Source organism: Strigops habroptila, chromosome 2 (assembly GCF_004027225.2).
Source record: "Strigops habroptila isolate Jane chromosome 2, bStrHab1.2.pri, whole genome shotgun sequence".
NCBI classification, from domain to species: domain Eukaryota; kingdom Metazoa; phylum Chordata; class Aves; order Psittaciformes; family Psittacidae; genus Strigops; species Strigops habroptila.
This window is the reverse complement of record NC_044278.2, coordinates 10,730,744-10,747,484: the sequence shown is the minus strand read 5'-3', so window position 1 is coordinate 10,747,484 and position 16,741 is coordinate 10,730,744. Positions and strand designations below refer to the sequence as shown.

The window sequence follows — 16,741 nt, the reverse complement described above, 5'->3', positions numbered from 1 at the left end:
TACCAACCATACTGTACTCATCTTCAGCAACTGTTGATCTCATCTTATAAACTCTTCCAGCTGCTGTTTTCTCCCCACATTTCCATCTCCCACATGTGCTCTTCTCCGGTTCCCCTTTATACAGTAGAAACTCTAGTCAGCTTGTGTGCTGGACTGCAGGAGAGCTCTTTTATCTTTAAAGGATAAAGTTTAAATCCATAAATATTCCATACAGAAAGAGGCCAATGGATCCATGATTCACAAATCACCCAGCTAGTCAGCTCCAACACAGTACTGCAAAAAGCACGACAGAAGAGGAGGAGACTGGAAAGAAGGTGTTAGTAGCTCAGAGGACCTCTCACCTATGCTTTCATTATTCCACTCACATGCACGACCTTACAGCACACAAGGATATCAGCCATTAAAACCAGCTCCAAAGAAACAACTCTGAAATGATTCACAGGTTATTTGTGCTTCCCTGCTGCTTTGGCAGTGCTTCCTCAGCAGACACCAACTCTTTTAATAGATTCATGCAGGGACAGAAAAGACACAGTGATGAAGGAAAATATTTGGTTCAGGATGTCTGTCATTACCAACTACTGAACACAGCTACATGTAGTTCAGTAATCTATGATTCAGCCCGTTAGCCTGTATGAAGTTTTTCTCTGCATGGTGCTTTAGGCCTAGATTTTCAGTAATTCTGGTTTTTGCCAGTTATACTCAACAGAAGCTGAGGGGAATCGAGGTAGGGGAGCAAATAAGTTTTGAATGATGTCCCTTTTCAGGCAGAGAAAACAAATTCAATCAAACTTAACTCTTCAAGATACCTACTATAGCCTCTGCATAAATACTAGAAACACTGGGAAACAAAGGAGAATTTTCTATTGAATACAGACACAAAGAATGCTGGCACACGCCATTACTGAGATCAGGAGGAAAAGTGAAAAGGCAACTGAGGAAGGTACCTAGGACAGTGAGTCACAGCACATCAGGTACTACAGCTAGCCTCCTGCTAGTATGCACTCTTACCCTGTGCAAATGTGAGGTTGTCCATAGACCAAAGAATAATCCAGACTGTACAGAGTTCTTTAAAATTTCTGAAGATTTAAAAATCTTCCTTAAAAGGAAGCAAGAGGAGAGACTGGCAAAAGGATGTTACTGGAATGGCTGTGGCTCTAGAGCCTGAGCTTATGCCAAGAAAGGTATAGTCTTCCTTGGCAAGATGGAATCCTCACTGTAATTCCTTATTTCCAGTGGAGCTTTCTCCATGTTCAGATGGCAATGCTCTCTTTTTGTTGTTACTTGAGCCTGAAAGGAAAAAGTGTCTGATGAATTATTTTCAGATGTGGTTACTGGTGCAGTCCAGGGCTACACTGAGACTATTCACATGCTGGGATTTGGTTTGACCAGGTTTTTCTCTACAGTCTTGAAAAGTGCATGCGACACACCTAGCCCAATAGCATCACACGCCTGACAACCTCTTTGGCTGCACGCTTGTGAGCAGCACAAATGATGCTGGATATCCCATGGCAGCAAACAAGCAAAAAAAAAAAGAAAGTAAAAGGAAAAAAGTAATTGCTTGGCTGACTTCTGCAGAACTAATGCATACACTGCTTGTGGGATCATTTGCATGTTCCTCTCCACAAGTCCCACTGCCGCTAGGCAGTTGTTACATGAATAAACAAGAGACAAAGTGCTTTTGCTTTCTAAGCAGGAAATGAACACCTCCTCTTGTCACTATCCCCTTGTTTATAATACTGCAGAACATGACATTGTCTCCGCCCTGAGCGTGGCAAGATGGGGGCAAAGCTCCAATGGTTATAATCGTGCCAGAATTTCTAGCATGCAGTGTCTGACCTTGAAGGTGCTCCTCTGGTCAGTGACTTGGCAACCCTGACACTGCGTGCCACAGCTCAGACAGGGGAAACTTGCAATGATGGTGGCAAAATTAAAGAAGGAACAAATGGTTCCCTTGTCAAGACACTGTCTCCTTCCTCCTCAAGAATTACATCCCCAAGTGAGCGTAAGAAACACAACTTGTTTATTCTGGAGACTGTAGATAACAGATAGCTCTGAGATCTCGCTCTGTGCTGTAGTGGTCTCATACTTGGAGAACTAAGTGCAAGACTGGTGAAGCTAGCAGGCTAGGAACCTGAAGAAAGGAAATGTGTGATTTATATTGATTCCCGCCCCCCCCTTACAATTACCAAGTAGTCTTGTATCTTCAGAAATTTCTCTTTGGGGAGAAAGCCTCTGGCTAGACTGGAGTTCAGGATAGGTTGAGGATTTATCCTAGTTTATCAGAGATCTAGACATTGCAGGTAGTAGTAATGAACTGTAGAGGAAATATTCTCTGAAAGATTGCTATACAGGTGTTCATTTAAAAATGAATAAGCAAACTGCCCTTGATTCAGAGGCGTACAGCACTTCAGGACACTGGCTGGAAAGCTTGGTGCTGTAGACAAGCTACTTAAAAAGCAGTTGAAATTTGCAGTGTTCTGCCTTCACACAGATCTCAGAGTACTTGAGGCAGAGGCACCTGATTTGCCACCTAGATACTCTTCCACTCAAGAGCTGAAGACCACTCTCCTTGACAAAACGATGCTAAATTTATTGCACCCTAGAATACAGAGAAGTCCTAGATGACTGGAAGGTATCAACGTAATGCTACTATTATGTGGCATTGGCAGGCTGAATAATTTTAGGATAGCAGACCTGATGTTAGTTCCAAACAACTACAGAAACACATGTAAAAAATATAGAAGAATAAGAGTACAACTGACACCAATCAGCACAATTTTACAGGAAACTATCTCGTTTACAGGCTTGCTCTCATTCTTTGAGGTCTACAAATTGACAGATAAAGGGAACTGCAGAGCCATAATAAACTTGACAAGTTTTTAAAGCAATTGACGTGGTACCAGAAGATGTTAGACAAAGCAGCACTATACCATAGCAATATCACTATCTTAATTTAAAACTGACTGACAGTGCTCTAAGAACACACTGGCAATGTAAAATCATCACCAGACAGAGCTGCTTCTCACAGAGATCCATGAGGAGAGGTCTGAAGTTTTATCAACCACTGCAACACTACCGCTGGCAAAAATGACATAGGTAAATAACAGCAGACAGTGTAATTTGTATTTAGCAACTGGGGCCCAAACTGAGTTTCATATAACCAGGCACATAGCCCTAAATCTAGACAGAAAGGCTGTCCAGATTTAGAACCAGATTAGCCTGGAAAGTCGAGACACAGAGACACTTCAAAGAATTCAGTGGCCACATGAGACAATTCAGTCTGTGTTCCTGCTAGGATATTGTGGCAGGTGCACACACAGGGACAGTAAACAGGAGCAGGGATATCATTTGACTTTTGCACAGGGCTGTGGGTAAAGTCAAAACTGGAATATGAAACCCTAGAACTCATTTTTATGCAGGGATGATGAGCCGATGCGGGTACAGACAGGAGGAGAAAATGCTTCACAGCAAGGGACAATACAATTTGTTTACCATCTTAAGTAGACTCAGTAGTAAGCTTATTACAATCTATGAAAACTCTTTGGAAAGAAAACATGGGGGAATAAAATACATTTTAATATGGACAAGAAGTCAGAGGAAAATCCAGTGATTGACAGCTGAAACTAGACATTCAAATGGGAAATAAAGCATATATTTTTAACAGCAATTAAATAAGATATAATAATAAGCAAATTAAATAATGGAACCAACTATGAAAAGAAGTGGATTTTCTAGTTCCCTTTATTCAAATCAAGAGTCGAACAGAATATGCGATAGTGTACTCTTGCCAAATACATGTATCTCAGCTCAAAAATAACACAAAGTGACATTTCAGGGCCTATGACATACAGGGAGGCCAGTTGATCTATGTTCTTTAGACATAAAATAGGAGGTAACTCTAGATCAGACCCCAGCTCCCTCAGCTCCTCTGAGGGTGTTTTTGCGGTTGCATGTGTGGTTCTTCTTGACTATGCCAACAATATGCTCATAAAAACTGTGCCGCCTTCTCACCAGCTGTGGTACTCACAGCTTCCAATCTGTGAACTGTGAACCCATGTTTCTTTCACCTGCAACCTGTGCCTGGCTCTTTTCTGTCTTCTTGGCTTCACTAAGTAGAGAGCTATAGGTCTTTCCACTCCATCTTACTGTTAATCCCCAATTTGCCTGAAGTTAGCCTGAACTTGAGATCTTCTATATTATTTTCACTGGAAGTAGAAACTCTGAATGAACTCTGCAGCCTCCATGGTGCAACCCTACTTAGTCAGGCATGCAAAATCACCAACAAATAGTTGAACCCTTCATTCACACAGTTTAGTAATTGGCTTTACACGCCTATTGCGAAGTGGTGGCTCTTACTGGTTTCAAATAATTAGCCTAATATTTTAGTCATTTTCTGTATTTAACATCAGTATCTTGCATGCATATTTCTGTAACACTTTAGCCAGCCCCCTAGCATACCAGCATCCGATTTGGCTGGCCCAATATAAGATGGATGTTGTCTCTACTACAGTAGTACTGTCTCTAGCTAACTATAGTATTAGGGAGAATTAGCCTTTTTTTTGTTAGGAAAGAGATAGAGAGCCTTGATTCCCTTGATTGAGGGAATATAAGATTCAACTTCCTGTTTTTTCCCCACAGACATTGAATTTGGAGCGATGTGACAAAACATCGCTGTTTTGTCAGGCCCTGGTCGAAGCACATCTGTACTAAAATGCTCAAGTTTTGTCCAAAAACCTAGATAATAAAGCCAAGAAGCAGCTGCCAATGGTGAAAGAGATAAAGAAAGTACAGTACAAAGATCTGCATACACACACAATCCAGCCCTCTGTGCAAATCCCCATTGGTAAGAGGCAGACAGAGCTCTGGGCTGGGAATGCTAAAGAAACTTCAGTCATGCAGTATACTTAAAAGCCAGGTGGTTCTGCAACGTATCCCAGATCATCTCTAAAGAGTTCTTAAATGACAGTAGCAGACCTCTAACATACCAGTGAGTTAACCCAAATCCATTTGGGTGGGGATGTATTCATCCATTCAAAGAAGCAAACAAGGGACACCACCAAGAACTCAGGCATCAAACACCAAGTTAGACCATGTCCAGTGTAGAAAAATAAGACCATTTAGAACTCAGAAACAAAACTCAGTTTCCACAAGAGTTTAAATGAATAACCAGACTTCTGATCAAGAAACTATCATTCACCATGAGAAGTCTGTAATACAGATTTCAAAGTATGCTTCAGTGGTTGAAAGGCAAAAGGAAAGCAGTGTTGTACAAGAGCAGCAAGCCAACTGCTCTGTGTGGCACACCAGATTCTTCTCTATTTATAACAGGAGGAATAAACACAACCAGAGCTCTGTGTGGTAGGGAAAAAGGAAAAGTGGTGAGTAGGTGTGAGGAGTAAACACAAGAACTTATTATCTAAACGCAGGGAACAGAAAACCCTGGGGAACAAAAAGCTTCCCAAGCATCTATGTTAGGATGATGGTGTGGTAAGAAACTCTGTAATTGTGGGAGGGAGGGGTATGCAAAACCATTTCTGAAGAGTTCAAAAGTATTTTATGGCTATGTTGGATAAAGAAACTTTTTTATTGAGGAAGCAAGTAAGAAAAGGCCCTCTGTAGGGACAGAGGTAGTTCAGCACATGGGTTGCTTGCTTAACACAACTTCGATACAGCTTGACAGAAGGATAAAACAAAATCGTACCCTGCACACAGAGAAAACTGCAGGCAGGGGAGGAGGAAGGGAGGGTTTGGTTTGCAAACATGAAGGCAAATGGAGAAAAGTGAACAAAATACAATTCAAAGACATGCTTTGCAGTGTCCTTAAGAGACAGATCCTGGCCTGAAGAAATTACATTTATAAATGCTTTAATGTAGTATAAAGGACCCAATCTCTGCTTGGATCATCCAGCCATAGCTTCTGACAGGAGCTAGTGCTACATCAGCAAGCCTTTGTAGCACCCACACTGGCAAGGAGCAGGTTACTAAATTTGTTTGTTTGTCATATTAGAAACATGCATAGTTTAGGCAGGAGGGACGATCTGACTCCATGTTTGATGCTTTGGAGAGAGAGGCAATGCATTCTCTAACACAAATGTGACAAATGTTGAACCTCTCTCCAGAGTAACATAATGTTGGTTATAACAAAACAGCCTACAAAGAAAAACCTAACCCAGACTAGGACACAATGTTAAAATACTTGAACTCTCTATGTGATTGTAACTGCACTGAGGGAAGGATAGGGATGAGCTCAGCTAAATACTCTGATTCTTTAACTATCTTCCCCCTCATGAATACAAGCTTCTCAACAGAGCTCTTCCTCACAGTACTTTTTTTGTGTCTCTTGCCTCTGGAGCAAAGCTGGTTTTAACCTGCAGAATAAAGTTTCTCCAGGAGCTTGGTTCATCTCTTCCTTTGCTCTTCCCTCATGGCCTTTGGCTGTATATCAAAATATTTCATTAGTGTCTTTATGTCTTTAATGTTTATTCTCATCTCTGAAACTGGCTTTGATCTGTGTTTCCACAGACAGTTGGAGCTGTAGCAGGTAAATGGAGGAGCTGCAGTAATCCACAGATCTTGAAGACAACCAGAAAACTGCTTGGACAGCAAATCAGTTTTACACAAGCCCAGCACAGACCAGCAGGTGGAAGCAGTGAGAAAGATGAGACCAAACAGGCTCACAAGTTGAGCCCTAGGAAGCATTTAAAAGGCAAAGTCTTTTGGGGATTACAAATAATTTTTGCAAGTAGAATATTACACTGTCATGTGAAAATGCTGCCTAGTTATTCATATAGCACATAACCGATGAGTAGCAAATAGAGTTATCTAAGTACAAGGGATGAATGAAGGAAGGCTATGAGCACAGATCTGTGTCTAACAATGAATCTAGGCTTCTGCAGACCAGTACTAGCATTTCCAATGAGAAAGACTCAGAAATATTTTCACACTTGGGAATTTGACTAAAACATTCAACAACCAGATTTAAACCTGGGAAATCAGATAAAAAACAATCTCTAAAGTACCTTAGCAACAATTTTTAAGTTCTGCTTTATGTGCCATTACTTACTGACTTTATCTTTTATGATCTACTTTTTATAATGCTGTAATTTTCGTTATAATTAAGTAAATCTAAAATGACTGGCAATTTTTCTTTCCTTCCAGTCAGACAACTAAGAAAAGAAAAAGCCATGATACCAACCCGCATACACGTATGTACATGCTATCTAGTCTACAAACCATCTGAGAACAGTTGTCCTACCACTTGTGTGGTAGCTGACAAAGAAGAAACTGTAAGAATAGCTTAGCTTTTAATCTAAACCAAGTGAGAACACATGATTAGCAAAGTTATTTATAATACACTTTCATTTCCCAAGATGAATTATTTCTCTCAGGGGCCTGTAGACTACAGATAACAGTAGAAGTCATAACCAGTGGATTCTATTTCCATGCCTAAAACTCATCAGCTGTATAATGCTGAACGCATCTCTCATCTGTGCATCTGATTCAGCAGTTGCAAAACAGGAATAACTGTGCACACCCCCATATGTATCCTGGTTTATGGGAACTTGCGAAAATCAATTACCATTCGAAGCGTTTCAGTACCATGAGATTAAAGTGGCTACAGAAGAATAATACACAGAATTAAATTATGGACAGATAATTAATACAGTTACCTGTGTTGCCTCCCAGCCCCACTGCCTGTACTTGGGATCGTGGGTAAACCTCCACATATACCAGTAGGTCTCAATCACCTCTGGTCTTAGGATGTAATACTTCTCATTCTGCCGCACAGCCACTGCCTCTACACCACCATCAAATTTGAATGCTTCTGGACCCAGCTTTAATGCTGCAAAGGAAAGAAGAAAATTAAAAAAAAAAACAAAACAAACAAACAAACAAAAAAAAACCCCAAAAAAATGATTCAATGATTCCTTACCACTCTTTGCAGGAAGGGTGGGTAGGAGACTGCTAGATCCCAAGCATGTGAGGAAAACAGAAACGAGCTTGTCTTTAAGCAGTCTCCTAAGTATTTCCTATTGTTGAGGCCTGTAATTTTTGTTATGAATAATTTATCCAATTCCTGTGAGAAAAGTACCTATCTTGACAGTAATCCTCTTGAAACATAATGAAACACTAAGAATATAAACACATTCATCATTAACACATTCAATTCTAGGACAAAATTAAAGTGACTGACACCAGTTCTTACCAACAAAAGGAAAAAAAGAGTCAACAGAGGTTTGATGTCCTTTGATCCCACCAAGCACAGCAGGAAAAGAACAAAACCAGGTACCACCATCTCAATTAGCCTGCATCTTTACCCAAACTCTCCTGGTTTATGGAAGTGCTGTCAGTAACTGATGTGCTTCATAATGTGATCCTCAAGTAAAGGGTTTACAACTAGGCAATGAAAACTTAGCCAGACCTGAGCATAAATCTCTGAACTAAGAGATTCACTATTTCAGCCCTTAAAGAAGCTCAAATGGCCCTGTGCCAGCATTTGGAAGGCTGCTCATTTAAGGAGGCACCTGTAGAAAAACTGTCTATAATATGAAGATGCAATTACATACTTTTTTTATACAGCTACACATTATTCCTCAGATTTGATATTAAAAACCGCACTCTTATCTGCAGCTGCACCCCTCTCTTTACTTTAGCAGAGAGTTTTTAAGGTGCTGAACTTTGAAGCTGCACTCGAACTTTAAATATTATCAAAGCCATTAATCGTGTCATTCTTGTGGATTAGAGGCTCCAATTAACCATGGTCTCGTGAGTTGGAGAGGGGCACCTTAGAATACTACAATGAAAAATCTGAGCACCTCCCAGTGTGTGCCCCAGCAGAAAATCTCCAACAAAAAGTTCCCTATTCTTCATGTTTCAAGGGAGTGCAGCTCTGGATGCCAATAGAGAAAAAGCACCACTCTTGGCTTCAGACACGCGTATGGCAAAGGAAAACTCCATCAAGAAATGGTTATGATACTTCTTTTAAAATTGGCTATTTTACCAACTTCAGTAAAAAAAAAAGTACAAATTTTACTGCAATATCAATGAGATTAGATACAGAGTTCTACCTATTCAAAATTGAGAAGATAAGAATGGCCATCGTGGACCAGATGGAAGCTCTGTCTGGTCTGGTGTCATTTTTCCAACAATGGCTAAAATCAGACAAGGATGGGGAAGAAGAAGAACAGGCCAAGAACATGAGACTTTTTTCCACCTTCTCTATCAGTCTACAATTTTTTTTGAGCTCAAGGCTTCTCCCAGACTAAACATACTTTTGAATGTGGTGGGTAATTTTTGATAGATTAATTTTCCAATATTTATCTGGTGTTTCATAGAATCACAGAATGGTTTGGGTTGGAAAGGACCTTAAGATCATCCAGTTCCAACCCCCTGCCATGGGCAGGGATGCCTCACACTAGACCAGGTTGCTCAAAGTCCCATCCACCTGGCCTTGAACACTGCCAGGGATGGGGCATTCACAACTTCCTTGAGCAACCTGTGTTTCCTTAAACCTGTGTAAGCCTTTAGCATCCAAACACACCTCTCCTAAGGCATCCCACATTTCTAATCTCTCTTTGGTGTAGAACCACTTTTTTTTTCTTTTCCACTTTCAGCTTAGTCCCTGATAGATTTATGCAATAATCTGTAGGTCTTGTCTTGGAGAAGAGAGAGAACAACTGATTCCCATCCACTCTCTCCTGTCCCTGGTGATTTTGCAAATCTATTGTATCCTACCTAAAATGTGCCTTTTCCACACTGAAGAATACTATTCAATTGTTCCTTGAATGGAAACTGTTCTGTATCTTTAGTTTTCCTTCTAGCTTTTCTCTCTGCAACTCTTCCAATGTTACTATATCCTTTGTGAAATGAGAGGATCAGCCTGAATACAGCACTAAAAGTGTGGGCAAGATTAATATAGTGACATAATGACATTTTCTGTTTTGCTCTTTCCCACTTTGTTTTTCCTGACTGCTACTAAGGTGGCATTTTCATAATCTCAAGAGCAATTTCCTGAGTTGCTTGGTCAGTTCAGAGCTCATCGTTTTATATGTGAGGTTAGGAAGCATTTTTTTTGCAGGTGCCTCACTCTACATTTAACTGCACAGGATTTAATTTAGTAATTTATCGCACAATTACTCAACCTCCTAAAATCTCTGTGTAATTTTTCTGCTTTCTTTCATCCTTGCTATCCTTAATAGGTTTTTGAGTTATTATCAGTATCCTCGTCTTACTGTTCCTGCCCTTTTCCCGATCATTTATATATGTGTACGTAGAATCATAAAATCAACCAGGTTGGTAAAGACCTTTAAGATCATCAAGTCCAACTGTTCCCCAGCACTGCCAAGGCCACCACTAAACCATATCCCTAAGCTTAAACCACAACATATGGCCATGAATCAGTCCACACCAAAGCAGGTACACCTCGAAGCATCTGTGGCCATAGTTATGTCTGAGCTGCAGTAGTTACACCTCTGAAGGGACTGTGGCTCAAGGATAAATCCACACTGGTGAAGGTATATCTTGAAGCATCTGTGGCTGTGGATAAGTCCATGTTGTGTATACATGCATATATTTTTATTTACATATACATATATGCATGTATTATAAAATATAAAATGTAAATATACTATACATATATAGACATCTATACACACATGTGTATAAATATATATCAGATATATCAGAGTACCACTGGTTAACCACCATTTGTCCATTGCAAGACCTGACTATTTACCTCTACCCTATTTGTTATACTACAACCAATTTTTTTCCTCCATGCAGGTACTTGCTGTTTATGCAGTAGCTGCTTAATATCCCTAAATGGCCTTGTGAAAAAGACTTTTGGAAATATGGCAAACCATGGCAGCTATATTACTCTTATCCACCAAAGAAGCAGGATTTCAGGCAATTCTCATGATGCACAACCTACAGGAACTGTGACACCTTCACTTGCTTTGTAGCCTGCTGGTGCATTAGATCTTTACTTATTTACTCAGATCCACTTCTAACGTTATTGGGCACTACAAGAAATTCTACCACCCAAGGATGCGTGACCACTATATATTGTGACAATCTCACCGAAGTGTTACCTGAAACCAAGGATGAAAAATTAATCACAGCACTTCTACTAACAGCTGACTAAAGTAAAGAAGCTATTATGAACATAGTACCTTTCAGGGGAGTATTCGTCTAAGCAAACAACTATCTAAGGCCATTGTACAATGCTACAGTGGTCACACTTTAACCCAGGTATTTTAGCATTATTGGGGCTGATAGGCTGGGAAGGGAGAGCAGATGAGAACATCTCACATCATAGTGCAAAACTGCAAAGCTAATTAGTACCATTTTAAAAGAGATTTTAACTGATGTAACACCTATTTCAGTAAGAGCTGTATTTAGCACTGCTAAAAATAAGGGCAAGTGCTTAGACTTCTAGATAAATATCTATATATCTCATTGTAGAAATAATGTTGAAAACAGTGTAATTTTTTTGTATGTTCCTTTAAGACTAGAGTCAATCTAGCAATAAATTTCCTGAAAGTAATAATAATAATTACATAATATTATAATAATAGTTTCTAGGGTCTAATTAATATAAAATTTGAGGAAGAGAAACTCCAAGATCCTTTTTTTTTTTTTTTGAGACTTTCGAACCATTCCATCAACATACATTGTTATTTTATACTTCTCAATTATCTTCTTTCTTCCGTCTTTGTCTGTTTAGCTGCTTACTGAAAATCTCAGGACAGAGACAGCATTTACTCATACCCTTACCATGTCTCATCTGAAATCTTAGTCATCCGGCTTATTCTGCATTGGAATTGTCACATGTATGAACCAGCTAAAGCTGTACCCAGATTTGAGGACAGTTCTTCAAGAAATTTTAAAGACATGCAAAAAACTTCATCCTAAAATAATGTGTCTGTAGTATGTAAAGGATTGACTGACTGTCAGCTGATGGCTGGGAAAATTCTCATGTGTAAGGGATGATATCTTTTGCTAAAACCACTGTGTGCTATAGATCAACACATGCTGCCATCTATATAGATGATTTTGCTTATTAATCTAAGCTTTACAATACCTAAGAAAGCTCATTATTCACATGGATTTGTTAGTGGTCTTTCTATTCTTTCAGTTTCATTGGACATCTTTTTTTTCCACCCTTCATGGATTTTGCATTACCAGTTATTTTATGCCTTTGTCATGTTTCTCGGTGCTGCATGGAAAGCAAAAAACTAATCCCCAGTAACTGGAATACCTCAAGATGCGCAGTCTGGGTTGAGAAACCTGGCACCATAAGCATATGAAACTGTATTTTTTTAGCCTTACCAGTGCCCACTGATGACTACATTATGATTTCTTATGGTGTGCCAGTACATGGGCATACAGATCAGAGCATGCCTTCTACCTCTGGTTCTCTCAATGTTCTCTCCAGATCGAGAGCACACTTGAATAGAGAAAAATCTTGAAATCTCCTGTCATAGGATGGGAGATTTAAGATGACTGCAACAATAATCTATCAGTAGGTTACAGTACAGAAGAAAGCAGAGTAGGAAGGCAGCAAAGGCATGTGTAGATTACACATCACAAAACTATTCTGGTTACAGTTGCTTTCTGACTTGGACTGTCAATAAGCCTTTTCAAATCCTTGGGGTTTCCAAGGGATGCCACATGCGTTCACAATTTCCTGAAGAGATAAAGGAATTGAGGGTCTCATGCTGACAAGTTCAATGGAAACACAAATGCCTTGCTCAGACGCAGATCAGAATCATGCCTCTACCCTCTGCCTTCACTTTCCAAAGACCACCAGCTTCCTCCAGCTGGTGAGTGAGAAATACATCCCACAGGGAGTGCTATAGACTGATCCTCAGCTTAAGTAGAATCTACAGCGATTTTCACAGAGCCGTGGCAAGGGCTTGAGCTTCTCAGGATATGCCTAGTCACTTCTCCAGCCTCCCACTCAGGAGTCTGAGGTTTGTTCTCAAATAGTCCTGGAGAACACCAAGAGCTCAATCAGATTATCAGACAGACTGCGTCCCTGCATAAACCTCTCATAGATTACATGGCAGTGATACCAGTTGTCACTGGGACATAAAGCCCATGGAAACACACCAGGAATGGTCGCAAGGACTTTCCAACTTCTCTGTACTTATCAGCACTGTGGAGAAGACAGCATCATGAGAGCTGAAATGGTAACTTGATTGCTGACAGAATGCAATCTGATGGGAAAAGAAAAACAAAGGATGTAGCAACAGCTAGAAGAATTAAGGCAAAACTTGTAAGAAGCCATACAGGAGAAGGCTGCCACATATGGACAGACCACTTTACATTTGGACAGTAAGTCTTGGGCCTGATGGGAGAAAATAGTATGTGTAGAATAGCAAAACTTTCTCAGGAGCTACATCTGGAAGACTTGCTCCCAAAAAACAGCAGGATGTTGACTCAGATTAACTGTCCAAAGCTAAAAAGCCCCAAGCTAACCTGAAGGGAACCATTAACCTGCTTTTAGTTACTCGGGTTACAAAAGCAGATACTTTCACCCAAGTTGGGTTACTATGATGGCGAGGTACTTTATGAAAAACCTCAGATCTGTATAAAAGTCAAGCAATTGGCTTTTGAACTGGAATGGGTCTGTTTCTACCAAAGACGTACCTCCTGTTATCTGTTTTGACTGAGGTGTAGAATAACGTATCCTTGAATTCAAGAGACAGAAGTCCTTCTCCTCTCTGTAGAGCTGGGATGATCTCCTCCACCACCATCTTGAACTGAGCTTGTCTATGAATATCTAAGTCCTCCTAACTCCAAAATGGGGTCTCATCCTTCCTCCAAATCTGACTCTATGAAAAAAACTATTCATCTTAGTATTGATTAATCATAGAATCATATCCTGACTAAAGCAGCAGCAACTACCAACAATAATAGCGTTAGGTAATGAGGAAGAAACTTGAGTTGTGTGTGCTGAGATTGAGTATCTTGGCTTGACCTAGCAAGACATGTAGGTGCAATAGGCTGTGGCCTCTCTAAGGTAGCTTCGTAGATCTGAGGTTGGTCTTATTTCCATGCTAGGAGATGTGGTGGCATGGTGTCACACCTGCAACAATCTGTCCAAAAAGTCATGGTGTACTTTAACTTCTGCCACACTTTCAGTCAAGTTAAGAAATGTCCTAAAATCTTCAGCAAGCCCCAGTGACGCACTGTGAGCATCCAAAAAAACCTGCAATGGATCACTGATACACATTCCAGAGGACTGAGGAATACCCAAAATGTCAGTGGAAAGCTCTCATTCCAATGATGCTAAGGCAAATAAGTCAGTCTACAACATTACCGTGCAGATCTGTAGCCAAGTGGCAACTTCTGCTGGTTACATGGCAAAGTGATTGGTGTTGACAAAATGAAAAGGAAGGACAGGCACCAGTAAAGAGGTGTAAAAGCAGGATGCTTTTGTATCTGCAGGGTGATCCTCAATCTTCCCCAATTGATGGCAAAACACACATGTTTTTATCATGCATGTAGGGAACCTGAAAGAAGTATCTGAGTTAGGGAATGGGTTTGAATATGTCTGAAAGCACTGTAACCCAGGGGTTCCTGCAATACAATCTGCTCCTCCACCTGTCAGCTGGGAGAAGAGGGTATGACTGCCTGCTAGGACAATGGCTCCTAAATAAGAAGATCTACAGCTGAGAGCACCAACTGGATGGCAATAGAATGCCTGACTTCAATGGGTAGACCAGAAAGTGGAGAAGGATTCATAATGGCCTGTCTAGGACCTCAAGGGTCTCAGAAGCCATCAACAGAAGCAAATGTATCCAAGGTACCAGAAGCTGGTCTTAGAAACTATAAGAGTCTGGGCAATCAAAATTCACCAAGTGACTTTTCACATCAAGTGCGACGATAACTTCAGTCCCAAAGGCATAAGAAATGAAGACAGGCAAACAGACAGAAACAAGTGAAAGGGCTACATTAGTTTGACAAAATACGTCTTGTTTTGTTAAAGAAGGCTGAATTCACCACAAATGCTCTGCCTTATAGAGGGTGATAGAGTTTGTCTGAAGACTTAGGGTAATATATGGGAGGGAAAGTGACTTGAGAGAATGCTATTATTGCCTTAAAAAATCCTAATTCATGCCACAAATGTCATGGCAGAAGATTACCTCAATGCTAAATAGGCATGTGGACTGTCACGGCAAGACAAGAACAGTTTACTCTTATCACACTGGGAAAATCTGTCCAGATCAAAGTTACTCCAATGGAATTTATCTGAAAAGCCAGAAGTCCTGGACCCTAAATCATCTGTCATGTCATTAAGCTTATTTATTTATGCAAGACATGGAAAGCATGATTTCAAACCAGAATTTCAGGAGATGGTATTCCATGATTTAGATGAAAACATTATTGTAAAAGCCAGTAGCAAATACAGAATTTAGTTTGCCTTAAGCTTTCTGAAGTATCAATATATTTGGTTTTTTTTTTTTTGGCAGTTGGCAATAGAATGCCCTTCTTTCCCAGAAGTGTTTTATTCTGTGAAATTGTGTTTCAATTTTGCTGAGACTGGACCTTGAAGCAGCATGTTTTTGCCTCATGCTCCATCCTTCTTGAAATCCAAGTTGCTTCATAAAGTAGTATTTTTATACTAAAATATTATAAAATCAGGCATCTACTGCAGTTTATTATGAGCAACCCTGGGAAGACACATGAAAGGACAGCCCTGGTTGGTTCATCTGAAGAAAAGAGCTCTCTAGCCTCAGCACTCAACCTCAGCACCTTGCTGTCTCCTCAGGGGACAGCAAATGGGGAAAGAGTTCTCCCAAGTCTATAGGACAAAGAGATTAGACTCTCCCCTTTGCTGGCTGAAACATAAAGGTATCAGTTGAACCAGGATGACTATCTACCCTCTGAAAGAGAGTGTTTTTCTGCAGCCAGATAGCTCTGCATTGAAGTGTACAATTCTGTCTCAAATCCTGCTGTTAAAGCATAATGAAGTTGATATTTTGCACGTAACGGTTCTTTATTTGCTTTGAAAAATCAGTCCAGGGGGAAAAAAAAAAATCCACATTCCTGACATTGCAGGATTGAACAAAAGAAAACTAGGGCACTGCAAATGTATAGTGTCTGTACAGCTTCCAGACTGCTTCCTGCGTGTGTATGTTCTTATTCAGTCATTAAATATGTAACCCTAACTTTTACCCCTTGCCGTCTTTTGACTTAAATAGGGTACAGAAGAAACATCTGAAGGAATAAAATTAGGAGGGCACAAACAACTGTAAATTTAGCAGTGCTTACTTTTAAGTGTCAAATGAAGCATTTAAATGCAGCTTTTCAGAATGCAACAAGAGTTACTGTGTCCTACCTTTTCCCTTAACCATTCTCCTATTTTTTCCTTCCTTTTTTTCTTTAATGCTGTTGCTACCCAGGTAAAAGCATCACTTATGGGATTGAATTCTTTAAAATGACAGGCAATTATAGATGATATTACGTGATATTACATAATCCTGTGAATAAACACATGAATTCTCATCTTAAAACTGAGCTTTAGTTATCGTTACTTCTACTAGGAAGTTATTCTGGAAGCTCACTTCTCTGATGCCTATGCAAAGCTATTTCCAATTTCCAACCTATATTTATTCATGGCGAGCTTACAAATCTTGCTCTTGGTACAACTGTGTAGTTTATATATTAAAATAACCCTGTTTCTTTTCACTCTTTACCCCTTGAGATGACAACAGGTTTATTGCCTTCTTTG

The 16,741-nt window shown here is 40.0% G+C and overlaps 1 protein-coding gene across 2 annotated transcripts in view; it reads right to left on the bottom strand.

Moving 5' to 3' along the window:
• Window positions 1-16,741, bottom strand: part of MAN1A2 (mannosidase alpha class 1A member 2) — a 141,947-nt gene that overhangs the window by 10,212 nt on the left and 114,994 nt on the right. For both annotated transcript variants that reach the window (XM_030471971.1, XM_030471972.1), the window contains exon 11: window positions 7,671-7,843. In XM_030471971.1, coding sequence (XP_030327831.1) covers window positions 7,671-7,843 — 173 coding nt within the window. The remainder of the gene's footprint in view (window positions 1-7,670; window positions 7,844-16,741) is intronic.